We start from the raw sequence: 25,206 nt of genomic DNA, 5'->3' as shown, positions 1-25,206 counted from the left end.
AACAGGACTAGATACAAAAACTCAAAAATGGACAGCACAATAATACCTAATTGTAAAGTAATCATGTTAAAACACTGAATGAAGCTGCATCTGAGCTATAGGTTTTTGTTTTGTTTTGTTTTGTTTTGTTTTGATTTTACTATTATTACTTTTATTTTTTTCTCTATATTAACATTCTATATCTTTTTCGGTTATGTTGCTAGTTCTTCTAAACCAATGCAAATGTACTAAGAAATGATGATCATGCATCTATGTGATGATGTTAAGAATTAATGATTGCATGTGTAGAATGGTATGATCTCTAAATGTTGGGTTAATTTCTTTTTTTCCGTTAATTAAAAAAAAAAAAAAAGAGAAGGGATAATTGGAGATGAAGGGATACAGACTGTACAACGGGACTGGATATAAAAACTCAGAAATGGACAGCACAATACTACCCAATTGTAATGCAATTATGTTAAAACACTGAATGAAGCTGCATGTGAGGTATAGGTTTTTTGTTTTTGTTTTTTTTGTTTTTTTTCTTTCTATTATTGTTTTAATTCTTATTCTGTTGTCTTTTTATTTCTTTTTCTAAATCGATGCAAATGTACTAAGAAATGATGAATATGCAACTATGTGATGTTATTAAGAATTACTGATTGTACATGTAGATTGGAATGATTTCTAATTGTTTTGTTAATTCTTTTTTTAATTAATAAAAAAAAAAAAAAGGAAAAAAAAAATAGATGCTGCAGGGAGAAGCACCTGCTTTTTCTGTGGTTTGGAAATGTACTGTCAAGTGGGCTAACAATTGGCTGGATCCAGAGAGGTGCATTCAGAGAAGGTAAAGGAAGTATGCCAACCTTTCTTTTGCTGGTGGCCCTCATTTACATAAAAACATACCTGCAGTTACTATAAAATACAGTGAGAAAGCCATGCAAGAAGGCTTAAATTTTAGACTAAAGAAAAAAAATCTAATAACTATATTAATGGAGAAACTGATCTATTCTAGTCACAAAATCCACTACAAAAATATTATTATACTTAGAAGTGATGCAAAAACATGCAGTCAAAAATACGGAAAATATTACAGAAATACATCAAGCAATTAGTAAAAATATAATTTTTCTGGATTTTATGACATTTGTGGTATTTTTCAGCTTTATATATTTTAATTAGTCATGTTTATCATTCTAAATAAATATATACCTTTATAACCAAAAAAAAAAAAAAAAAAAAAAAAAAAAGAATTCAACTTGGTGAAGTTGAATTTCTCCCCACTCTCACCATTCCCGAAGGGGGCTTGCAAATACTTTTCCAGTCACTGATCAAATCACTCTGGGATTCATCGGGGGATCACTCTGGACAAACCAACAAAATCTCATGTCCTACCTGAGATTCCAAGTACTTATGACATTCAATCAAACTATCTACATGAGTTATATTAGGAAGTGCTCTAGTCAAAATCTAAATTTTGTAACAAATACACATTTTTTGCTTTAGTCTCACACATAAGGTGACATTTTAAAGTATTAATTATCATCTATTTTCAGCACCCTGCAATAATGACATTCCTTTGTTCTTCCTCATACCAAAACATTTTTAAAATTTGTACATAATACATTTCACTATTATTATACACTCTAGGAATTCCTAGATTATACCATCTCGATCTTTAACATCTATCTTTCTTTCTGATTTCATGTATTTCCCCAGCCCTCCTCCCTTGTCTCATGGAATTTTATTCAACAATTCCTTCTCAGACATTTGCAAGGGTCTGATGAAGTTTTGGACTGTACAATCCCTTTGTAAACTTGGGTATTGACACCCCTTCTCTTTGTTCTTAGTAAAAAGCATTTTAAGATTACAGCAAGGGAAAACTAGAGTAAAGGACACATACTGAATCCAGTCACATGTACTAAATGTCCTTCCCCAAGTCAAGACTGTTAAAAAGACTCAGGCTATGGCATAAAGTATTCCAGACTGGAAGGTAGGCAAACCAAGTTCCAGTGACCTGGACACAGACACAAATTCACGGCATAATTCTGTGAAAATAATTTCATTTTCCCATAGCCTAATTCATTTGCCAAATGGGAAGACTGAACCAGATGATTTCTCGGGTCCAATGATCTTCACATGCCATGAATCCTTAGCTGATCAGCTGCTCAATGACATCTGCTTTCCTTATCAATTGCCTTCCATCACTTAATCACCAGCAGCTGATCATTCCTTCTGCCGCTGTTGGTGGCATAGCTCAACAGAACAAAGAATCTGAGAGATTCAATGAGGCCAGCCAGCATACTCACCCAAGGAAAGTTAGAGTGACCCTGTTTCCACCAGAGCACAATAGCAAGCAAAGCCAGGCAGAATTCCAGCACTGTGCAAATCAGCATCACAGACAGCAGTCCCTGAAATCCAGGCAAGTAAAGATCAATGGTGCTTAAGAAAACCCAAACGTTCATTCCTTGTTGGGAGGTGACTTCAGAGATGAAGATTGCCCCAACCATCATGAAGTGAACTTAGAACACAACTCCGAAGAGAAAAATACTATGCCAACCCTAGATATTGTTTCAATTCCTTTACTCATTTGTTCCCCTGAAAGGAAGGAAGTGGGATGAAGAGTGACTAAATAAACTAACCTACTTTATATATTTATTATGTCTTAGGTCTCTCAGTCATTCTTATTATATCATTCACTCAGTGAAAGAGCAGAGCGGTGTAACTCCCAGGAATGAGAAGCCAACAGCTTTCAGTCTAAGCCTCATCTCTACCACTTCATAGCTGTGTGGAACATGGGCAAGTCTCTTTTCCTCTCTAGCTTCTGTTTCCTTATTTGTCAATAGTACATAATATTTTTTTCTCAGAGATTTGTGAGGGTCTGATGATTGTTTAATCCCTTTGTGAATTTGGGTATTAACACCCCTTCTATTTATCTAATCTCTTTTGATGGGTTTCATTGACCTTTATGACCTAAGAGCAGTCAAGTTAGCAAACTGCCAAAATTGCCAAAAACCCCAAATAACTCATAAAAGGCACTAAACCAAGAGGATAAGTTCTATTTTTTTCTTCCTTCATGCAGAATTCACCACCCACTAGAACAAGGGTGGCAGCCTGACTGTTCTCGCCTCTAGTTTATTTATAAACAAAGAAGAGATACAACTTGTCTGCCTTACCTAAAAATTGTCCTAACAACCATATAAAATAAAAAAATAAAATCCTGCTATTTATAATATAAAATTATCCTATCATACATTAATATTTTATCCACTACACTATACCTCTCCCCCAACTCTCCTCCAGATCTTATACTGTGGTAAAGTTGGCTCTGCCAAGTGTTGCCTTATACCAATTACTATTACATTCATTTACATGTATTTTTTTCTCATCATACTATCCTTAACCTGGGGAGAAACAGCTGGGACCAGCTCCATAAAGAGGGATGGGCAGGCATGAACTGAACCTAGACCTTTCTATCTTACTATTCTCCAACTGTGTCCTTGACTATCTCACTTTTATAATTGCAGGAAACTAAGTTCCCCACAGCCTTTTTATTCTTATCTTGCTTGTGTGTTTTTCTCTCCATGTATTGCTGACCATACATGTGTTTCTTAATGCTCCAGCTTAAGATGTTTCCTTGTTAGCTAAACTCTGTTGATTGCTTGCACTCAGTAAGAAAGCGTTCTCATCCTATTATTATCAGTGGGCTTTCTCCATCTCCCTCTAACAAGCAAACAACAAAGATGGAGACTTTTCTCCTGATTAATCTTACCCATCACGGCCATCACTGAAGGAGGACCCACCCACACTTCCAAACCCTGCATTTCCTACTCAGTGCCAGACCTGACTCTTCTCTGGTAAAGTTAACATCCTAAAACACACATACACGCACATGATTTCCTAGATGGCATGTCCCGTTCTCCTGGCTCTTTCTGCTTTCTTTGCCTTCTGATTCCACTACTTCTTGTACCAAGGTTTTTGGTGTGATAGACTCGCAGTTTAAGACCTTCATAATAAACTCATCTTGATTACTAAGAAACTCTACAAGCAACAAGTTTTAGTTTTTTCATCATCCATTTTACTTGACATTTACTCTTCAATTCTGCCCTACGGTTATGTATCGCCACAACCTCGCCCCTTCATCTCAGCCAGGTAGTCCCCTTTCTTTTATATGGCCCTGACATCCCTCCAGATGCCAAAACCAGAAAGAACACAGAAGGTTTCAAAATAAGGAATATCAAGAAGTCAAGACTTTCAGAAACCTTATAAGATTGAGTATTCTATCTAAAAATACTTACAACCAAACCGCCATTGGCCAAGGAGCACTCCCTGGTAACATAGTCATTATGATAGTGATAAAAATCATGTTGAGTTGATACATTCTTTTGTTCCAATTCACACTGCTGTGTGGCAGGACCCAAAGCAGCCAGGTTGACAGAAAGGAGAATGAGTCCCTCTACAGCAAATAAAGAACTCAGAATGTTTGCGACCAGGCTGGACTGAACCTGAAGAGAAATGCCAAATAAATATCACTCCTCAAGAACAACAGATGTCTCTATCATTGACAGTACATTACAATAATTCATTTCCTTTTCTGTCTCCCTCAGGAATTCTAGGATTGATCATTTATTTCTGTGTGCATCCCTAGTGCCCAGGAAAGTCTCTCAAATTAGAAAATAAATTTCAGCCAAGAGAATGAGTCAAAGAAATGTTCCCCCTAGGCAACACTTTATTTGGATGGTAGAGAATGTTGCTGTTCAAAATTCTTTACCCTGGATGACTAGCAGAGGCAGATGAGGCTATGCCTGCAAAGTCCCCGAGAGAGCATGACCAAAGTTGTCAGTGGACCAGCTGCAATTTCTCTTTCCACCGACACACTCAGGAAATCCACCTGGAAGCAATAGTGCCATAAAGGCACAAAGTGAAGCCATTCATGCTTGGAACATGTGCTGGTTTGAAACTGTTATGTATTCCAGAAAAGCCCTGTTCCTTTAATCCAGTTTTGTGAGGGAAGACCTATTGTTGGGTGGAATTTTTTGATTAGTTTGTTTCCATGGAGATGTGACCCACCCAATTGTGGGATGGACCCACAGGAGCTGAGAGAACCATTTTGAAACCAATCCAGGAGAGAAGGACCAGTAGTTATCATGTGCCTTCTCATGTGATAGGGAAATCCCAGACATGATCAGCCTTTGTTGGGTGAAGGTATCCTCTTGTTGAAGCCTTAATTTGGATATTTTCATTGCTTTCAAAGTGTTAATTTGTAATCTAATAAATCCATTTTGTAAAGTCAATCCATTTCTGCTATATTGCATCATGACAGCTTTAGCAAACCAAAATAGCCCACTGTCCCTCCATGAAGGTATGCACACTCAGAGATGAATATGGGACCATGGTTCTTAGTTTCAAGTGGCCCTGAAGTGTGGACAGGCATGTTGTTGGCCACGTCCCAGGCCACATCTGGATAGCACTAAGAAGAGTCCTGAACTCAGTAGACAGGGTGTAATGTATGAGTGGCAGAAGGAGGTAGAAGAAAGAGTTCTGGACTGGATGTCAGGAAACTGAGGTCCCAGTACTTTGCCTCTGACTCCTTCAGTTTCCATAAGTACTCAGTTCCTCAGTCTCATTTCCCATTCTGTGCTTCATTGCTACACTGAAGAAATGAGGGGAATATAAACTGATCTCAGAAGTAGCTTCACTCCTATCCCAACTCACAGAAGTGAATCAAGCAAGGGCAATTCTGAAAACTATAGTTAGTTTTGTGAGCTTCAGGGGATAGTAAACAGCCATTAATTAGAGTAATGCCTAATTCCATCCAGGCACCCTTCTTTTAGGGACTGAGCAGTTAAAGCTCTTAAATTTTGATGAAAGAAAGAGAGATATTGGCATTGGCCTGAGCACTCCCTCTAACTTCTTCAGGAAATTTTTGTAGCAAGGGCTTCCAAATTGAATTTCTGTGCTACTGCATTACATGACATGGTCCCCAACATACAACACTTGAGGGGTATAAGGCTGAAGGAAGACTTAGCAAACCTTTACAGACTAGAACAGCTTCTCACAATAACCCAGACTTTCGCTTCTGGCTTCTCCTAATTCTAGTTTTCCCTGGAAAGAGTAAAGGGCTGGTAAATCCTTTTTCTATGTAAGAAGAAATAACTAGGGACAACTTCCAGGACTCAAGTGTTCCCCCCACCCCAACCCAATAGAAGAATTAACGTTTGGCTCAGACAGATGGAAGAATGGGAGATAGTGTCTGACACATGGGCTTAAATGGTGAACACACAACAAATAGATCACACCTCTTTATAACACTGTCAGCTTCTTCATCATGAATAACTAAATTCAAAGACCAGTTACTACCAAAAGGGCTTCATTAAGGGGAAGAATTTTCTAGAATAGATTCCTGGGCAGTCTTCTAAGGTATAAAACAAGGTGCTAAATGCAAGCTGTGATTTAAGATGCAGTGGTTGGTGTAATGTGCTCTGAGCAGGAATAGGGAATATACGGGCATGGCCCCTAACTCTGCCGTATAGCTGCTCTGCAGTTCAGTTTGCAACACTGCAAAATAGAGAGATTGAAGTGTGCGCTCTAAGTTTCATTTGACTCCTTTGAATTGAGGGCTATGATTCCATACTCACCAAAGGTTTTGTAGACTTTTTCTCTGTGATGATTGATAGAGATCCAGAGATGATGAACTACTCAGAAAACAGAAAAAATGTTCAGGTGAATTTCTATGTACAAGTGTAACTATGATCTCAGGACCATCATGTTTATGTAAAACTCCCAGGAATAAAGCACCTAGCAGACTGAGGAACAACAATTTAAACCCACTTATAAATATTGATATTTCCCTCATGCTCATGTAGCATTTAGAACAGCATGGTAAGAAAGCTGATATGAGCAGGAGTCCATTCCAATAAACAAAATGAGACCTTAAAAGCCAGGAAAAAGGGTTTTTCTCAAAGGAGAAAATCAAGTTTTATAGCGAGGAGTTATCTAGAGAAGGACATGAAAGCCATGGTATGGAAAAAGAAAACAATAGGAACAGCTTACAAGTATGGGCAGACAGAAAAATAGTTTTAAGTTGGTGGCTCTGCATGGCATAATCAGCTGATAATTGAGAATAGAAGGAAGCGTAAGACTGGATGATAGAAAGCTTTTAAGACTGTGCTCAGAAAACCAAAGGAATTACTACTCCTCTCTGGAGTATTAGTTTTGGGGCAACTAAGGAACAGGAAATACCTTGACAATGGGAAAATGGGACAAAATAATGAGAAAAAAAAAGCTGTGTTTCCAGGGGTCCCAGCATTAAGTAATTTAGGTCTGCAAAAATAAATGCTGTATCCTAAAAGAAAATGGACTTGATATGTCTCCATTTGTGGGTTGAATGTAATGACTAATAGAGTATGGAAAGAGGAAGAAGGTAAGTAACTTTATAGTGGGAAAACCTATCAAACACTACCTTGGCCATGTGATCAAGGTTACCTTCATCACTGACAAATCAGTTTGATAGTATGTACCCCTGATGTGAATTGATGAGATTAGAACTTCAACTCAATAGTCTTCCACTCCAAACCCATCACGCTAAACTAAAAATGAGGAAAACATTAGACAAACCCAAATTGAAGGACATTCTATAAAAAAAACCTGGCCAGTGTTCTTCAGAACTATCCCAAACTTGTTTTGTCATCAAGGACAAGTATGAGAAACAGTCTATAAGAGCCTAAGGTGACACAACTCCTAAGTGTAATGTGGTCTACTTGATGAGATTTTTGAAAGGAAAAAAGATATTGAAGTATAGCTGCTGGAATCTAAATAGAGTGGTGCATTTAATTCATATAAAAGAGGAAAACTAGACCATATAGAGTAAAACATGGCCTTATAGAGGCATCAGGTAAAGAAACAAGTTTAAGAAAGACAAAAAATAGTGATTTGTGAGATGCTCCATTGAAAAACTATGAAAGCGAGGCTCAACTGCAAGAAAGACCCGCAGTAATTCAGAAGAAAGAGGCTCCCATAATAAAAACCCCACTATGTCCCCTTCTTTCACACCCTAAATGTCTCACTGTTTCAGAGGAATTTCCAGGTCATCACTAAAGCATAGATATCTGCTCAACCTTCCCTGAATGCCATTAACTCTGCAAAAAAGCATTTTCAAAATGCTCAGAGTTGAAAGTTTTCCTTCATCCATGATTCCCACAAACATAAACATGGTTCTCTGCTAGTGTGTGTGATTTTCATTGGAACTCATTTTACCATGAAGAAAGATTTTTCCCAACACTCTTCAGCTTCATGGATTATTTTGCCTAAATCTGGAGAGAAGCCACTATCCTCATTATAGCTTAAGATGGTAAGATGAAAAGTAAGATAATCTTTAAAATAAGTGATCGTTGGAGGCAGCCAAGAAATAGATCTCAAATCAGACATACTTGCATCCTCCACCCACCCACCCCCATGCATACCTTATTCAATCCTCCCCTGGGCTACATACCCAGGAGCACAATTCTACCCATTGACTGTTTGCTCCTGACAGAGAGAAGCATAGCAAGATGACATGTGAATAGTCTAAGCTATGAGCATCATCCTCCCCCATCCATCCCATCCTGTCCTATGGAATCTACTCACACACAAAGATCCCACAAAGGGATACACAGCCTTCAACAGGATGGAAAACACTGGGGTGAAATTCCGAGAAAAGGGAGCAGATGCCAACATGAGCCCCAAGCTCAAAACCATCCCTCCGCACATGATCTGGATAGTCTGTTGAAAGAGGAAGGAAGATTGAGCATTAAATCAGTATTTGTAAGGACAGGGGCACTTCACCTCTCCCTTGGTGCCCATATATTATCACCCTCTACAAGATCCTAGCAAGGATGATGGCACTATAAAAGCTCTGTAGTGAGAATTCTGCAAAGACATTTTGGAGGGAATGCTATTCCATCAAAGAACACCATTATCTCTGGCCATATAGCAAATGCTCATCAAGGATTTAGGCATCTCTGCCTCTCATGACCTTGTCAGCTCATGAGGGGCACTGGGCTCTCTGAGTCTCATTGTTAGTAGCTTTCAGTTCCTCCTTTAACTTCATGTTCTCTTGAGAACTGGCAGTATGGAGGACTCTTCTCACACAACCCCAGTCCCTTCTGAACATGAAACCTGGCCCTCTGGCCATCTCCTTGGCCTCCTTAGCCCTTGTACTTTTTGCTGAGGAACCTCAATCTCTATCATAGGAGGGGCAGTTTCTCCCCCTGACTGCCAACTCAGAGATTCAAAGCTCTACTAACATTTATCAAGCTTATTTCTATACCTTATGTCATATGGCAACACACATTATGGCATAGGTGAGGAAAAGTAATCAGTACCACCAGGTTCTGCAGCCTGGTCAAACCTAGTGCCACATCTCAGATCATAAAAGAATAGAGGCAATTCCAGGAACCAGAGTTTTATTTTTGTCTTCCAGTCCTAGATGTGCCCCCTGTCCCCTTCCTTTCTTCACTCACTTAAGAAAAGGTTCTTTCATAAATCATAGGTGAAGGAAACAAAAGACAAATATCATCAGTGTTCTGAAAAGGGGAAAGAAAAAATGTGGAGGAAGTTGGTTTTCCCTACAATTTTCAGTGAGGGAAACCCATCAAAAAATCAGAACAGATTATGAAGCATGCTATTGGTGAACACACAGAAAAGTGTATATAAAAGCATGGAACTATGTATCACTATCATTTTTATAAAAGTGCATTAGAGAATTACTATGTGGCAAAAGTACAAAAGCAAGAATAAAAACTCAACGGCTCATATTCAGGATAAGGGAAAGAACATTTTTAATATTACCTTATGTGGAAAAGGGCTGGGAATGGTGCAAACAGGCAAACCTAAGTGTCCATATCAATGAATCTCCAGGCTTGAAACATATATAGTCTCTTCCCTTTGGTCACCCCAAACTCTAGCCCGTTCTGAATTGGACTTACTGCAAGAACTTTGACCTCTGCCTTTAGATGTTTCTTCAGGCTATCCTGTATCTGGTCAGTGGGTTTGGGTTTCTCTGCTTGGGGGAACTTGATGTCATTTGATGTAAGGACCACAATGGTCTCATTGGGCATGGATTGTAAAGTCATCATGGTGCTGCCAGTGCTAGAAGAGAAAATAAATGAAGCTTGACTATCTCATTGAGCTCACAAAGTATACAGCTCCCAGGTTCTGGCCTCCCCAAACTGTAATCCAGTATGTTCCCATTAGTTCAGTGATGACCTGTGCTCTAGGGAAGGAAACTAGGGGTACAGAACAGTGGAAACCTCGAATCCCCAGTTTCTTGAGGATTTTTCTGTAATATTTGGGAGAGCCCATTCATTATAGGAATACCTGATTTGATTGTTCTTTGCTTTATGGTGCCTCGCAGATATTGTGTTTCTTATCATTTGAAGGTTTGTGGCAACCATGCATTGAGCAAGTCTAGCAGTGCCATTTTTCCAACAGCATATACTCACTTTGTGTCTCAGTTTCACATTTTGATAATTCTCACAATATTTCAAACTTATTATTATTATTATTGTTATATCTTTATGGTGATCTCTGCTCAGTGATCTTTGATGTGACTGTTGTAATTTGTTTTGGGTCACCATAAACCGTGCCCAAATAAGATGGCAAACAATGAATAAATGTGTGTGTGCTGACTGCTCCATTGACCAGCCATTCCCCCATCTCTCTCTCTCTCTTTCTCTCTCTCTCTCTCTCCTCTCACTCTCGCTCTCACTCTCGCTCTCTCCTCAGAGTTCACTATTCCGTGAGACACAACAATATTGAAATTAGGTCAATGAATAACTCTACAATGACCCCTAAGTGTTCCATCGAAAGAGTTACCTGAGTCTCACTTTAAGTCAAAAGCTAGAAATGATTAAGCTTAGTGAGGAAGCATGTCAAAACCCAAGATAGACCAAAAGCTAGCTAAGCCTAACAGCCAAGTTGTGAATGCAAAGGAAAAGTTCTTGAAAGAAATTTAAAATGCTACTCCAGTAAACATACAAATGACAAGCAAAAGAAACAGGCTTATTGCTGAGGAGAAAGTTTTAAAGGCTGGATAGATCAAATTAGCCACATTTCCTTAAGCCAAAACCTAATCCAAAGCAGGGCCCCAATTCTCTTCAATGCTATGAAGACTTAGAGAAATGAGGAGGCCCCAGAAGAAAAGTCTGAAACTAGCGGAGGTTCGTTCATAAGAATTAAGGAAAAAAGTCCATAACATAAATATACAAGGAGAAACAGCAAGTGCTGATGGAGAAGCTGCACAAGTTATCCATAAAACAACTGATGAATGTGGTTTTACCAAACAAGAGATTTTCAATGTAGATGAAACCATCTTATATTGGAAGAAGATGCCATCTAAGACTTTCACAGCTACAGAGGAGAAGTCAAAGCCTGGCTTGAAAGCATCAAAGGACAGGCTGACTTTCTTGTCAGGGTCTAATGCAGCTGGTGGTGTTAAGTTGAGTCAATGCTCAGCAAAACTTAAAATTGCTATGGCCCTTAAGAATGAAGCTAAATCTATTCTGCCTATGCTCTATAAATGAAACAACAAAGCCTGGAAGACAGCACATCTGTTTACAACAGGGTCTATTGACTATTTTAAGTCCACTATAGAGAACTGCTGCTCAGAAAAAATCCCTTTCAAAATAGGGCTGCTTCTTAACAATGCACCTGACTGGCCAAGAATTCTCATGGAAACACACTATGAGATTCATGTTGTTTTCAAGCCTGCTAACACAACATTCATTTTTCAGCCCATGGATCAAGGAGTAATTTCAACTTTCAAGTCTTATTATTTAAGAACTACATTTTGAAGGGCTATAGTTGACATAGATAGTGATTCTTCTGATGGCTCTCAGAAAAGTAAATTGTAAACCTTCTGGAAGAGATTAACCATTCTAGATGACATCAAGATTATGTGTGATTCATGGGAGGTCAAAATTACAGCATTCACAGGAGTTTGTAAGAAGTTGATTCCAACTCTCATGAATTACTTTGAAGGGGTTCAAGACTTCAGTGAAAAAAAAATAACTTCATATGTAATGGAAATGGCAAGAGAATTAGAATAAAAGTGGAGCCTGAAGATGTGACTGAATTGCTGCAATCTCGTAATAAAACTTGAACGGATGAGGAGTTGCTTCTTTCAGATGAGTAAAGAAAGTGGTTTCTTGAGATGGAAACTACTCTTGGTGAAGATTCTGTGAACACTGTTGAATTGGCAACAAAATACTTAGAATATTCCATAAACTTAATAAAGCAGTGGCAAGGTGTGAGAGGACTGACTTCTGTTTTAAAAGAAGTTCAAACTTGAGTAAAATGCTATCAAACAGCATCACATGCTACAGAGAAATCTATCATGAAAGGAAGAGTCATTGTGGCAAACTTCATTGTCTTATTTTAAAAATTTCCCACAGCCATTCCAAACTTCAACAACACCACCCTGACCAGTCAACAGCCATCAACACTGGGGCAAGACCCTCTACCAGCGAAAATAGTATGACTATCTGAAGGCTTGGATGATGGTTGGCATTCTTTAGCAATAAAGTATTTTGAATTAAGCTATGTGTATTGTTTTTCAGCTATAATGCTATCACACGCTTACTAGACTGCAGTATACAGGAAACATAACTTCTACGTGCACTGGGAAACAAAAAAACTCATATGACTCTCTTTATTGTGATATTTGCTTTATTGCAGTGGTCTGGAATCAAAGCCACAATAATAACAACTAATATGTATAATATTATCATAGATAATAAACACATCACAGTTATGCAGCAGCATGAATCTTGAGAGCTCTCAATATTCAGAGGCTAGCATTCACACGGTACTTGCTTTTGGTACAACATGTGGCAATCTCCCTTTCCGTCACTGCCATATACTCAGTGAATTTCATCTTCAACCTGCTTCACTATATCATGAGATGTGATCAAATTTCTGCTCGTTAACCTTCTGTTCTTCTATACAACTCCAGACTATTTAATGCTGCCCAGTTGTTTTGGTTTAGTAATAATAGTTGTCAGCATTAATCCTAAATATTTTTATTAACTTTTTTTACTAGACATTTTCCTATAATGCTGCAACCCTTTCAAGATCACTGCATATTAGTTAGTTAGCTAATTAGTTAGTTATTAGGATCATGTAATGGTTAAGGAAACTCAGAATCAGAAAGTCTAAGTTATGAATAGAAATCATTCCCAACTCACTTCCATGTATGAAATAGAGCTAATGCTTGAGAAACATTTGCAATTATGAGAATCACTAAGCCAAGTTCACACAACTGGCAAGGTGTAGAGCCAGGGTTGGATGCCAGCCATCTCTGAGACCCAAGCCTTTGAGCAACCCCCTAGATCATGCTACCTCTTTCTATCCCACCCTGGTCCCCACTGATAACGGCAGATCCTGTCTGATTGTATTCACTGTAGGGAAGCAGCAGCACAGAGTGGTATAAGAGAAGCTTGAGACTCAAAATTTAAGTCTGAGGATGGAGTAATGATGCCATTGTTAGCCTTGAGAAGCAAAGTTTCCTATGGCATTAGCCACCGAGTCAGCTTGGATTCCTTTTCAATGCACCATTCTTAACCCATGGACTTCACTGTTTTCATCATGGCCTGACAACATCTGAAGATTCAAGCACTTTGTTCCCAATAAGGATGTAACCTTGGGTAAGTAATTTACCAAGATCATGCAGTTAGGAAACAGCAGAGTTAAAATCAGATTTTCCTTCTCCCTACCCATTCTATTTCCAAAAGCCTCTAGTGTTGCTTAACTGCTCTTACACAGCGCCTCAAGGCAACCGCTCCGAAGGGGTCACACAAGGGAGTGGTGGACAGAGAAAAGTCTTGCAGCATTGCCTACCTTTCCCTGTGGACCAGTCCGTTGCTTCCAACTGAACTCTCAGAAGCTTCTGAAAGGTTTTAGCTCTGGGTTTTCCTACAGCCTTACCAGAATTTCCTAGTTGTCTTCATATTCTGAAACACTCCACCCACCCTGTCCTTAGCCCAGCATTTACGATTACACAGGATGTGATGTGTGCAAGACTTTCAGACTGCAGATTTGTGAAATATGTCCACACTTCCTTTTTTTCTAAACTCCTAGTGTCTTCAAAAATACCACACACACACACACACACAAAAACCAATGAACAGTTGAGAGAATACGGGAGTCACTCAGTTCTGTGTGTATTACCATCCAAACACTTACTAGCTTTGTGTTATCAAACTCTGGTTCTTCTTAGGGCCTCAATGTCTTAATCTGTTAAAATAGGTTAAGAATACTGAGACAGGAAAGTTGTTATAAAGATTAGAGAAAGTGTCTACAAAAGACCTGTACTGATTCTAAGAAGCATTCAATAATAAATACCTTCCAACAGTAATAGTGATATTGATAAATAATAATAAAGAATAAGCTAGCAATAGCGATAAAAATAGTAATAGCTATAATGGTTTCAAGGAACATTCACTAATACATAGCTAATAATAGTGATAACAGAATATTTAAGAAAAACTCTTCTTTTTCTATTTTGTTTTATATATATGTGTGTATATATATATATATATATATATATATATATATATATATACATATTTTTTTTTTCTTTTTCCAGTTTCTCAGCCTCTGAAAGAGCCTTTGGTTACTCATTTCCTAATCTCTGCACACTCCGGAGTTATCTTCATCCTTTCCATATTCCTCTATCTCTTTCTCCAAGAATAGATCTTCAATTCCTGAAAAATAGGGCATTAGTTCAAGGGAAGTGGTGAGATTGCAGACAGGGCACATGGGAAGGTTTCAGCATGTCCTGCAGAAATTCACAGTGAAGAAGCACCAGGACTTTTTTTTCTTGAAATTTTTTCCAAAAAACAGATCATCTCTTTTGTGGGATCTTATTTTGGGGGCTTTTAGAAATCAAAAGCCAGCTGCTATTAGAAAATACCTCCATTCCCTCCCTCTATATGCACATTCCTTTGGTCTCCCTACCCATCCCCTCACCCTTACTGCATACTTTCTCTTAAAGAAAATGCTAATAAAGTCCTAAATTCTTGGCTGGAAGAGGGAAAAAAAAGATTGTCTTGCAAAAATGTCAGTCTTATTTATAGCTACCCTGTGGATAACTCACTGTTGGGCAACAGGAAGTCTGTAGTTGAAAACACTGCCTGGCAGCCTGCTCCAGCTACCAGGGAAGTCAGAGAAGGGAAGATTCAAGTTCGGCTTAAGCTGAAGCCACCAGACTTCTCAAACATCAATGAGGTTTCTTCCCATGGTGTAGAAGAAGGAAGCGTGACAGCCAGAAGAGGGTGGGGGACGATCGTGCTCAAACAGCGTATTTCATCTTTAGGTATTGGAGAAATTCACGGGTGGAAACAGGGCCCTACCCCCGCTAAGTCTTTTGGGTTTGCTCTGTGGGTATTTGGGTGTTAATTAGTTGCTTCTCCTAAAACAATGCCTTATTGGCTCTATATAATTCATAGCCTCAGATGGATTGTTTGACATTGTGTCTCACATACACCACCTGTTAGGGAAAGGGACTGAAACGGCCATTCTTCACGTACTAACCCAGGAGAGAAGCCCTTCCCACTCCCGGACTGCCCATGTAAAAACCGCAAAACCCCTCTTAGCATATAAGCAGGCTGAGCCACTTCGCTGAGCTTGCGCTGAAAGAAGGACCCTGAACGTGAAGTGACCTCGGCACATAAAAAAAACCCGTGAATGGAATCAAAGTGAGCAGGAACATCAGGAAAAAAGAAACACCAGACCCCAAAAGAAAGTCAGAGGTCTGTCTATTAACCAAATCCTGCAATGTTTGAGCAGCAACAAAGGACCAGCTAGCAGTGGTAGCTAGTTTGCAATTCCTAATTTGAATGTTTAAATAGCCAGTGGTAGTAGTTAACCCGCAGTTGCTAGTTATATTTACTAGCCAATCACCATGCGCCAATATCCCTAACATCCTTATCTCCATTTCCCTTTGTTTGATTTTCATAAAAACCTACACTTTGGCTTGGGGAGGCAAATTTGAGACTGAGTTTCCTAATCTCCTTTGCAATAAAGCTTCTTTCTTCTTGCCCCGAAGTCTCTCTTTGGCTCAGAGTGCATTCGTGGACAACTAGCCCTTGAGAGGGTCCATTTGGTTATTTGGGTTTAATGGTTCATATCTGAAGGTATTTTGAAATGTCACTGTCCAAGTTTTCAATTGGGGCCAACGGGTAAAGAGATAGCAGTTTTATGGGTTTTTTGTTCTGTTTTGTTTTTTCTTTTTGCATGGGCAGGCTCTGGGAATTGAACCTGGGTCTCCGACATGGCAGGCGAGAATTCTGCCACTGAGCCACTGTGGCACCACCCAGTTTTATGGTTTTGACAAGGTTTATGATTCTCTGAATAAATCAGTATCTACACTTAGCACCCCGGCTGCTTCACTATTCATTGCCTTATGTTGGGATGTATGGCTGGTTTAAATTGTGCCATACATCAAACCAACACAAGATCAAGTCTAATTCCCTCATTAATGAAGAATAAACATTGATGCGTAATTAAGATCAATTCATCTAAAAGAATTTGCTCGAACAATGTCTTCCTAGGAAACTGACCATTAATGCTGTGATGTTAGAGTTTCTGTCATTCAGTGGAAAAGGGACTGGAAAATCATACTAAAATTTAATAGATTATAAATTACCAGGGCCCAGGGATGGGACAGGAAGAAGTTATTGCTTAAAATTGGGGTAATGGATATTGGTGATGGTAGCACAGAATTGTGACTGTAAGTGATACTACTGAATTGTGCTTTTATAAGGGGTTAGAATAGTAAAATTCTAGTTGTATATATATGACTATATTACAGAAAAATATCCTGAGAATAGAGAGTAAAATGGCAAATTGAATGGGCGCTAAAACCATGCAATGAAATCTTGTTTGAGAATATTTTCTCAAATATTCACGTGATCTTAAAATATCATCTTATTGATTACTATTTTTTATGACTTTCTCCTGTATTCTTTTAATGAATTCAATAATATTAACATATTGATTGAGATAATTCTATTAATGTTTTGATTTTCAAATGTTGAAACAGCCTTATTTTCTGGGAAAAATCAAGCTTTGTTTTCGATGTCTTACTTTCTTAAAACATATTTCATGATTATTTCTGTAGGATTTTCTTATTTTTTTTTCCAGTTCAGGTTCTTTATTTAATCTGCATCTGTAATTTAGTTTCAGTAAGATTAATAACTGCACAGAATGCCTGTTTACATAAGCATGTCATGCCAAAATTACAAAATGGTATTAATAATTTCAAGACTTTGTTTACTAGTTTAGGATAATTGGGCTTAATATTTTGCAAAAAAACTTTGCCAGAGAGCATTCTTTTAATGCCAGTTTAATGAGATGGTACTTGATAGCTTCATAAAACTATATCGTTCATTTGCAGTTAAGTTAGTGTTATTTAAATCCACATTAAATGAGTGTCTAAAACTATTATTGCTAGAATTGGGAACAGGAAATAATATCTGGTATCAAGTTCAATTACTTCAGATGTCAAAAAATTTGTCTAGTTTTAGCCCAGAGATTTCTATCAGATTTGTTTGTGGAAATCAGGAAGTGATGTCAAGTCAAAAACTAAAGTTATTAAATAATTTTAAACTAAAGTTTAATTCTGCTTCAGTGTTTCAGTTATAAAGCACCAAAACAAGAACTTTATCTTTATAATTGATGCTTATAAAACCATGATGCTTAGTGCCAGAACACTACTGCATTTAAATCATAGCTTCATCAGCAATTCCAGTCTTTAGTTCATATTGCTGATAGACCTTGAATGGGGCAGAAGATATTTGGGAACTGATATTTTCCCCGAGGCTGCCACCTCTAGGCAGGTTTGCCTATGGCAGTGGACATCATCCAGTGTAATTCACTGTAGCTGGGGTGATCTTTGAAAACATAAATCTGATCATGCCATCTCTCTGCTTAAACTCTTCAACGTCTCCTCACTCCATGTTCTGGTTTGCTAGCTGCCTGAATGCAATATACCAGAAACAGAATGGCTTTTAAAGGGGAATTTAATAAGTTGCTCGTTTGCAGTTCTAAGGCCAAGAAAATGTCCCAATTAAAACAAGTCTACAGAAATGTCCAATCTAAGGCATCCAGGGAAAGATACCTTGGTTCAAGAAGGCCAATTCAGGGTTTCTCTCTCAATTGAGAAGGCACGTGGTGAACACGGTCAGGGTTCCCTTCTCATCTGGAAGGGCATATGGTGGAATTTCTTATCTTTGTTCATGAGATAGACTACAATTTTCTTTTCCTATAATGTTTTTGTCAGATTCTTTATTAATTTTTTAACACTTTTATTGTGAAATATATACATACAAAAAAACAATAATTTCCAAATACATTTTAACCAAGCAGTTTTAAAACAAATTCCAAAATAGGGTAAGGGTTACAGATCCACCATTTCAGGTGTTTCCTTCTAGCTGCTCTAAGACTAAAAAGAAATATCAGTATAATGGTTCAGTAGTCACAATCATTTGTTAAATCCTATCTTCTCTGGTACAACTCCTACTTCTCCTTTGATCCTTCTCCCAATCTTTAGAGATGTTTGGACAATAATCATTCTAAGTTCTTCATGTTGAAAAGGGGTATCGACATTATGGGATAAGGGGATGCAACTGGTTGATGTTCTTGGAGAGACTGGTAACTCTGGGTTTCAGGGCTTATCTGGCCTAGAAACCATCTGGAGGTTTTAGGTTTCTGAGAAATGAACCCAGTGAGTGAAACTTTCCTTGAGTCTTAGATAGAGCTCTGGGTATACTTTAGGGTTTACAGGAATATTGTTGGTTGGGCTTGGCATATCATGGCAATTAGCAATATCTAGCTGAAGCTTACATAAGGGTAACCTCTCAAATAGCCTCTTGATTCTACTTGAAGTTATCTTTGCCACTGGTATATGCAGTTACATTTTTTTCCTCCCTTTTGGTTATGTAGGCATTGTTGATCCCACAGTGCCAGGGCCAGGCTCATCCCTGGGAGTCATGTCCCACATTGCTACAGAGACTTACATCCCTGGACATCAGGTCCTATGCAGGGGGGAGGGTAATGATTTATTTGCAGAGTTAATAAAAGAGACAGAGAACACATCTGAGCAACAGAAGAGGTTCTCTGGAAGTTACCCTTAGGCATTATTATAGGTAGGCTTAGCTTCTCCACTATAAATATAAGTTTGGTAAGAGCAAATTTCATGACCTACTGAATACTTTTTAATGACAAAGGTGAATGGGAACCTTTATGATGAAGAGAACTGGTTGACATAGCCTCAATCAAGTGATCAAATTAAGCATCACCAATAACGGAACAAAATAACTGTCTCTTTATGTGCTTCCAAATGTGATACCGTGGTAAGCACACAGCATCACCCATGTTGTACTCTTAACATGAACTGATCATGAGAAAACAGTGGAAAAGTCCAGGATATGGGAACTTCTGCACAACAATGGACCCATACTCTGAAAAAAAAAAATGTTAGGGTCATGAAAAGAATAAGACAAAAAAAAAAAAACAGAAACAAAACAAAATTAAAAAGGTGGAAAACTGCTATGGAGTCTTAATTATTGAAGAAACATAACCAAATGATTTGACAAAAATTTGTAAGGACAATTGTATTGGATTATAATAGTCATAAATTTGGGGATGTATTAACTATATTGAGGTTATATAGAAGAATGTTATTCTTAGGAGATACACTCTGAACATCCAGGGATCAAGTATCGTGATGTCTGGCACGTGTTCTTTAATATTCTGAATAGCAAGACCAGTGGAATTTATGACGTGCTGTTTTAAGTCCAAACTCCCTGGGCAATCTCAAGGTTGGTTTCTTTATTTATGGTTTTCAGCTAGCCTAATTGGTTTGACAAGCCTGGCCTATATACTTAAGGGGAAATTGAGAGCTTTTTTGCATAGATCTATGCAATTCAAGCTAGAGATTCAGAAGTCTGTGGATGGGTCCATGTGGAGCTTGCACGTGTAATGTCACCAGGATTTCCAACGTTTGCATGCACTCCTTCTCTCTCTGCATCACACCCCTTGCCTTTGAATAAAAACCCTATTTAAGTCTTCTTTGTGGATTTTGTTGAGTTCTTTCAAATATCAAAACTGGGGAACACAATAGACTCTGATTTGAACAATCTAATTGGGAATAAGGAAGAAACAATATTTACAAACAAAGACTTTGTACCTATTTTCACCTTGGATCAGATATATTCCAGACAGCAAAAATTAAAAGAATGTTTGAAACATGAAACCTCCATTTATAAAGTCAACTAAAATAAATTCCTTATACAACTTCTGTTAGTATTCAATTAAAAGAGGCGAATACGAGGATTTTATGCATATGAGAAATGTATAAGCAAAATTCAACCTTTAAATTAATTTAATTCAAAATGAATTAAAGTGACATGGAGCCAATGTAATTAAGTGCTAAGTAACTAACTTTTCTAATTCATATATAATTTTGTTTTGATAAAGCTAGTCTTTTTCAGTAAAGAAAGGACTTTGTTATCACAGCCAGACTGGCTAGAGTTTCATAACCTAAGAGAAAAAAAAAAAAAATATATATATATATATATACACATACATGTACATGGATGATGGGTTTACAAATCAATACATATTTGTATACAAGTGTATACATACAACAGAAATATGCGTATGTGTGCATGTGTGTGTGTGTGTAATTTAGGTCACTTGGAGACTTTGTGTATGCCCATAGTTCAGTGGCTTTAGAGCTAGAGTTGAAAGCAAAAGATTTGCTCTACTCTCCACCACCATATATCAGTCAAATTTTGAAGGGAATACTAGATGGAAAAAGCAATTTGAGAAATAGAAATCAATTATCAAAGGTAATGAAGAAATGTTGAAGCTCTCCATTGCTGGTAGCAGGGGGCAAAACTGCCCCAAGTGATAGCTGGGCTTCAGGACACAGGGAGGTGTCTGAAACCCATCACTGAGACTCCTCTTGTTATGTCCAGACCTATCCAGACAAGGTGAAAGAATTCTTTCATGACACGGGAGCAAGCTGGAGACTGTATCTGGTGAGCTGTATCTGCTGTCTGAGAAGGATTAGAAAAAGCTGCCATGAACTTTTCACTGGAGAGTAATAGCATCTTTTGCTGAAATTGGTATCTTTTTACTATCAATTTATTACAGAGGTGCAACTACAAGGAGCTTTCAGAGCTGCTTCCTCTGCCTGAATTGAAGAACATATTGGTCATTAAAATTATTTGGAGTATTATCAGTTCCACAGAGTTGATCAAAATGTCCAAGTTCCTGTGAATTATATGAGCCGTAGCCACCCCACCAAACCTCAGCGAGTAAATATCAAGTGACTGATCCCAAAGACAATCAAGAAGGAAGCCAAATGCGTTGTCAGCTAAACCATATCTCAAAGTTAGTGGCATTTTCTTTTTCCCTATCCAACAGGCAAACCAAAGAAAGTGGCTTTAAACATCTTCTCTGAGTTGATCACGCAGTCAACTCTAAATGCCAACAGGAGGGACTTACTGTAATCATTCAATAATCTAAATGTTTGTACTGATATTTGTATAGCTTTGTCTCATGGTTTCTGTATTACATGATATGGAAACCTTTGAGCATGAGTTAAAACTGTCTGGAAATTAAAATATTAAGGCATTTGAATATATCACAACTTAATTTAAATATAAAATAACAAACGAATTTGCCAGTATCTTTTATGAACTGGTTTTCATGAAACCTAAGTGAAGTTGGGTCTAAAGAATTCAGCATATGAAAATTGTACCACTTGAATTTTATGCTTGGAGATTTTAAGTGATCTGATAAACAATGATTTGAGTTACATATGTTGACATCCTTAAATGAATTTTAAAAATTGGAAAAATGAAATAGAAATACAAATGCCTATGTTTATTGACATCTTTCTAAAATTGAAGCTTAGTGCTTCTAGTTGTAATGGAAATGGATTTCCTCTCCCACTGCTATACAACTAGGAGACTGGAAAAAAAAAACATGAAACAATGCTTTTCAGACATTGGATAACTTAATAAATTATTTGAAGAAATGATTGATATTTTCAAGATTTGATAAGACATATAAACCCACAGATCCAAGTGACTCAACTAACTCTAAGCTTGATAAACAAAATAAGAACCAGGACAAAATACCTCATAATCAAATTGCTAAAAATGAAGGATAAAGAGAAAATGTAAAAGAAGAAAAGAAAGTGCCGTTAAAAAGAAAAAACAAAGATAGACTTCTCAGTGGGCATTTATACAAGAAGATAATCAAAAGACATCATTTGATGACAAAAGTTTTCAGCCTAGGATTCATTGCCAAGGAAAATATTCATCAAAAATCAGGGTAAAATAAAGATGCATTCACAAAAAACAAACACACACACACACAAAAAAAACCCTGAAAATTTGGTCCCAGGAGAGTTGCACTACAATGAATGTTAAAGGAAGGTCTTCAGGCCTCAAAGAAAATTATATCAGGTGGATATCAGGAAATAAACTTATCAAGGCCACAAGATACAATATCAATATATTAAAATTAGTTGTATTTCCAAATACTAGATAAAGTATCCTTTGGGACTATCACTGCATTTATGATGAAGATGAATAATAAACATAAATACATTTAAAGAACTTTTCAATGTTTCTTTGTGTAGGCCACATGGGAAATTGCCAGTTGATTTTGTTGGTATTATTTTTTAATTGCCTGGTTATATGCACTTGTACGAGGGTACACTTGATTAGATGGTGAATGGTTTTTATCTTGTTCCTTACAGGATTCCTTCTGTGCTAAAATTCCCTGCAGATGATCAAGAGCTGTGTTCCAGACTGAAAACCATCCTGGTTCCCCAGTACACATCCCACGGGTACGGAATTTTCCCTAAATAAATATCAATATATACCATATACATGAATGCTGATGACTTGTGGAAGAGTTATCCCGTTCACCTGAATGTAGAAGCCTGATTCTGTCATGTCATTCCCAACGTAAGAGAGGGCTCAACGCCTTGCCAAGTAATACAAGGAAGACACCTGAAAAAGTCTTCGTAAAGAAGAATCCATTGCTCTATAGCAAGGGTGTATTACCACTCCTAAGGGGGGCAGTTAGTCCTAGGGTTGGGATCTCATCTCGCATATCTCATATTGGCTCCCTGGAAGACGAATCTGTAGGAAAGTCATACCATTATTACAGAATCTTGGATCGTTTTGACGTAAGTGACTAAGGAATTAAATTGAATAACATGATCTGATAAACTTCGTCTCCTAAAACATGACTTATGCTAATTAGATTTTCCAATATGCTGTATAGCACAGCTTCTTCACCCTTAACCTTGATGTAGAGACTCCCTTTATGACTCAATAGGGTTTTAATTATTTAAAAATCCCAAGAACGGTTATCTGTTTCTTTTTATGCCATTTAAAAGTGATGGCATATATGCGCCAATTAGGAGTTACCTTAATCAAGTTAGCTTCTCTTATATTTCAATTTTACTTGATTTTTTATTTGCTTTGATGTTAATTGTTTGAAAAATCTTTATATATCACCTACCATATGTCACATGCGATTCTAAATTATTTACAAATAGTAACACATTTAGTCTTCATAAGAATGAGTAAAGTACTATTGTACTATTATACTCCTCATTTTATAGATGAGAAAACTGAGATTCCATAATGTTAAATAATTTGCCAAATTCACACATTTAGTACATCGTGGGGCTTCTAATTATGTATCTAAAGAATATTTATTTTTATTGTAAATGGAACAAAGGAATGCAAATTCTCACGTACCTTTTCCTACTGTTTTGCATTCCAATCACCTAATGATAGGTGATATCAGGAAATAAATCTATCAAGGCCACTGAAGACAAATCAGATTGAAGAAAAAGTTTGAAATGAAATGTAAAATACAGACAAGTCTTCTCTAAAAGTTAGCATCATGACATCTTGATCTAATAGTGTGGAATATTTCTATGAACTTTTTTACAACTAAAGATGCTTTACTTTTAAATGGCTTATATGAATATTAACATGAAAAGCTCTATGTATGAAATAATTCATTTCCTGACCCCCCAACTCAGGCATTTCTCCCTGGAACTGCTTAGAATCAAGCTGAGCTCTGAGCTTTCTCTGCTATAACTTTGAATGCTGCTCTCCCTGGAGCGCAGCATGCTTTGAGAAATGAGCACATACCCAGATGTTTTTCTAAAACTGACATGCAAGCCTCAGGCATTCAGCCAACTTTTTACCTAGCCCTATATAATCTAAGGAGTGGTTGCCGTGGGTGCGAACATACTTGAGTGAAATCTTAGCAGTCTCACTGTTCTGTCGGTGAGATAGCTACAGTGCTCTGTACTATGTTCTCTTAATAAATGCTTAAGGACTGATCAACATGTTAAGTGCCTCTTCAGAATCTCAACAGGCGATTGTGGGGTACTTTGGGGCAGTACCAGCTTAGTCTTTCCCTATTTCTTCTTTCAAGGTGAAGCCTGCTGCTGCTTCAGTGGGACACAATATATTGGCAAATGTGAGTATGAGATCTTTTACAAAGTTCAAGAGATAACAAAAATCAGTTGATGTAGAGCTTTAGCCGGCCTAGCATGAGCTTGGCTTTTATTCTGAATTAGGATTTTGGAGGATTTTTGCCAGTTATTGTCCTCCTTGAATAATTGTATTCGTATTCCATTATGTAGTGATAACTCCAGGAATTGGCCTAACTTAAGTAATTAAAAGATTGTAATTTGGAGTAGGAATAGACAAATAGGCCTTTATTGTACGGTAAAATATTAGTACCTTATGTTAGTTGGGTGATGTGAACATACATATGGTAAAATACATTAATTTATTTTACACAACATTAATAAAAATAAATGCCTAAGGCCAAACTAAAAATCAAGTTAGAAAATACAAAAGAATACATTGTAAAGATAGGAGAAAAACTTCCCCAAGCAATTAAATTATGAGAAATCATAAAGAAAATGATAAAAAATCTCTATTTTAAGATTAAAAAAATAATATTACAGCAAAAGTCAGCAAAAATAAATGTAAAATAAAAATAGGCTAGAAAAACATGCTTCCATCATAGACAACAGATGACATGTATAAGTAGTAAGGAAATATATAAGTAATAAGGAAAAGTCAAGGGATATAAACAAATAACTTATAAAAGAAAAAATAGCAAAGACAA

General features: G+C 37.3%; 1 protein-coding gene across 2 annotated transcripts in view; it reads right to left on the bottom strand.

Annotated features, from left to right (window-relative positions):
* The window catches only part of LOC143646774 (membrane-spanning 4-domains subfamily A member 6A-like), a 21,609-nt gene extending 7,630 nt beyond the window's left edge, over nucleotides 1-13,979 (bottom strand). The window contains exons 1-6 of one of the 2 annotated variants that reach the window (XM_077116114.1): nucleotides 13,855-13,979; nucleotides 9,945-10,107; nucleotides 8,605-8,739; nucleotides 6,618-6,674; nucleotides 4,278-4,484; nucleotides 2,289-2,390 (exon numbers count right to left, since the gene is read on the bottom strand). In XM_077116114.1, the coding sequence (XP_076972229.1) occupies nucleotides 2,289-2,390; nucleotides 4,278-4,484; nucleotides 6,618-6,674; nucleotides 8,605-8,739; nucleotides 9,945-10,094 (651 nt within the window). In that variant the 5' untranslated portion in view covers nucleotides 10,095-10,107; nucleotides 13,855-13,979. The remainder of the gene's footprint in view (nucleotides 1-2,288; nucleotides 2,391-4,277; nucleotides 4,485-6,617; nucleotides 6,675-8,604; nucleotides 8,740-9,944; nucleotides 10,108-13,854) is intronic. The other variant, XM_077116115.1, reaches the window with a different exon arrangement.
* Between the last annotated feature and the right edge of the window lie 11,227 nt (nucleotides 13,980-25,206).

Source organism: Tamandua tetradactyla, chromosome 9 (assembly GCF_023851605.1).
Source record: "Tamandua tetradactyla isolate mTamTet1 chromosome 9, mTamTet1.pri, whole genome shotgun sequence".
Classification (NCBI taxonomy): domain Eukaryota; kingdom Metazoa; phylum Chordata; class Mammalia; order Pilosa; family Myrmecophagidae; genus Tamandua; species Tamandua tetradactyla.
This window is presented reverse-complemented; position numbering and strand designations above follow the sequence as displayed.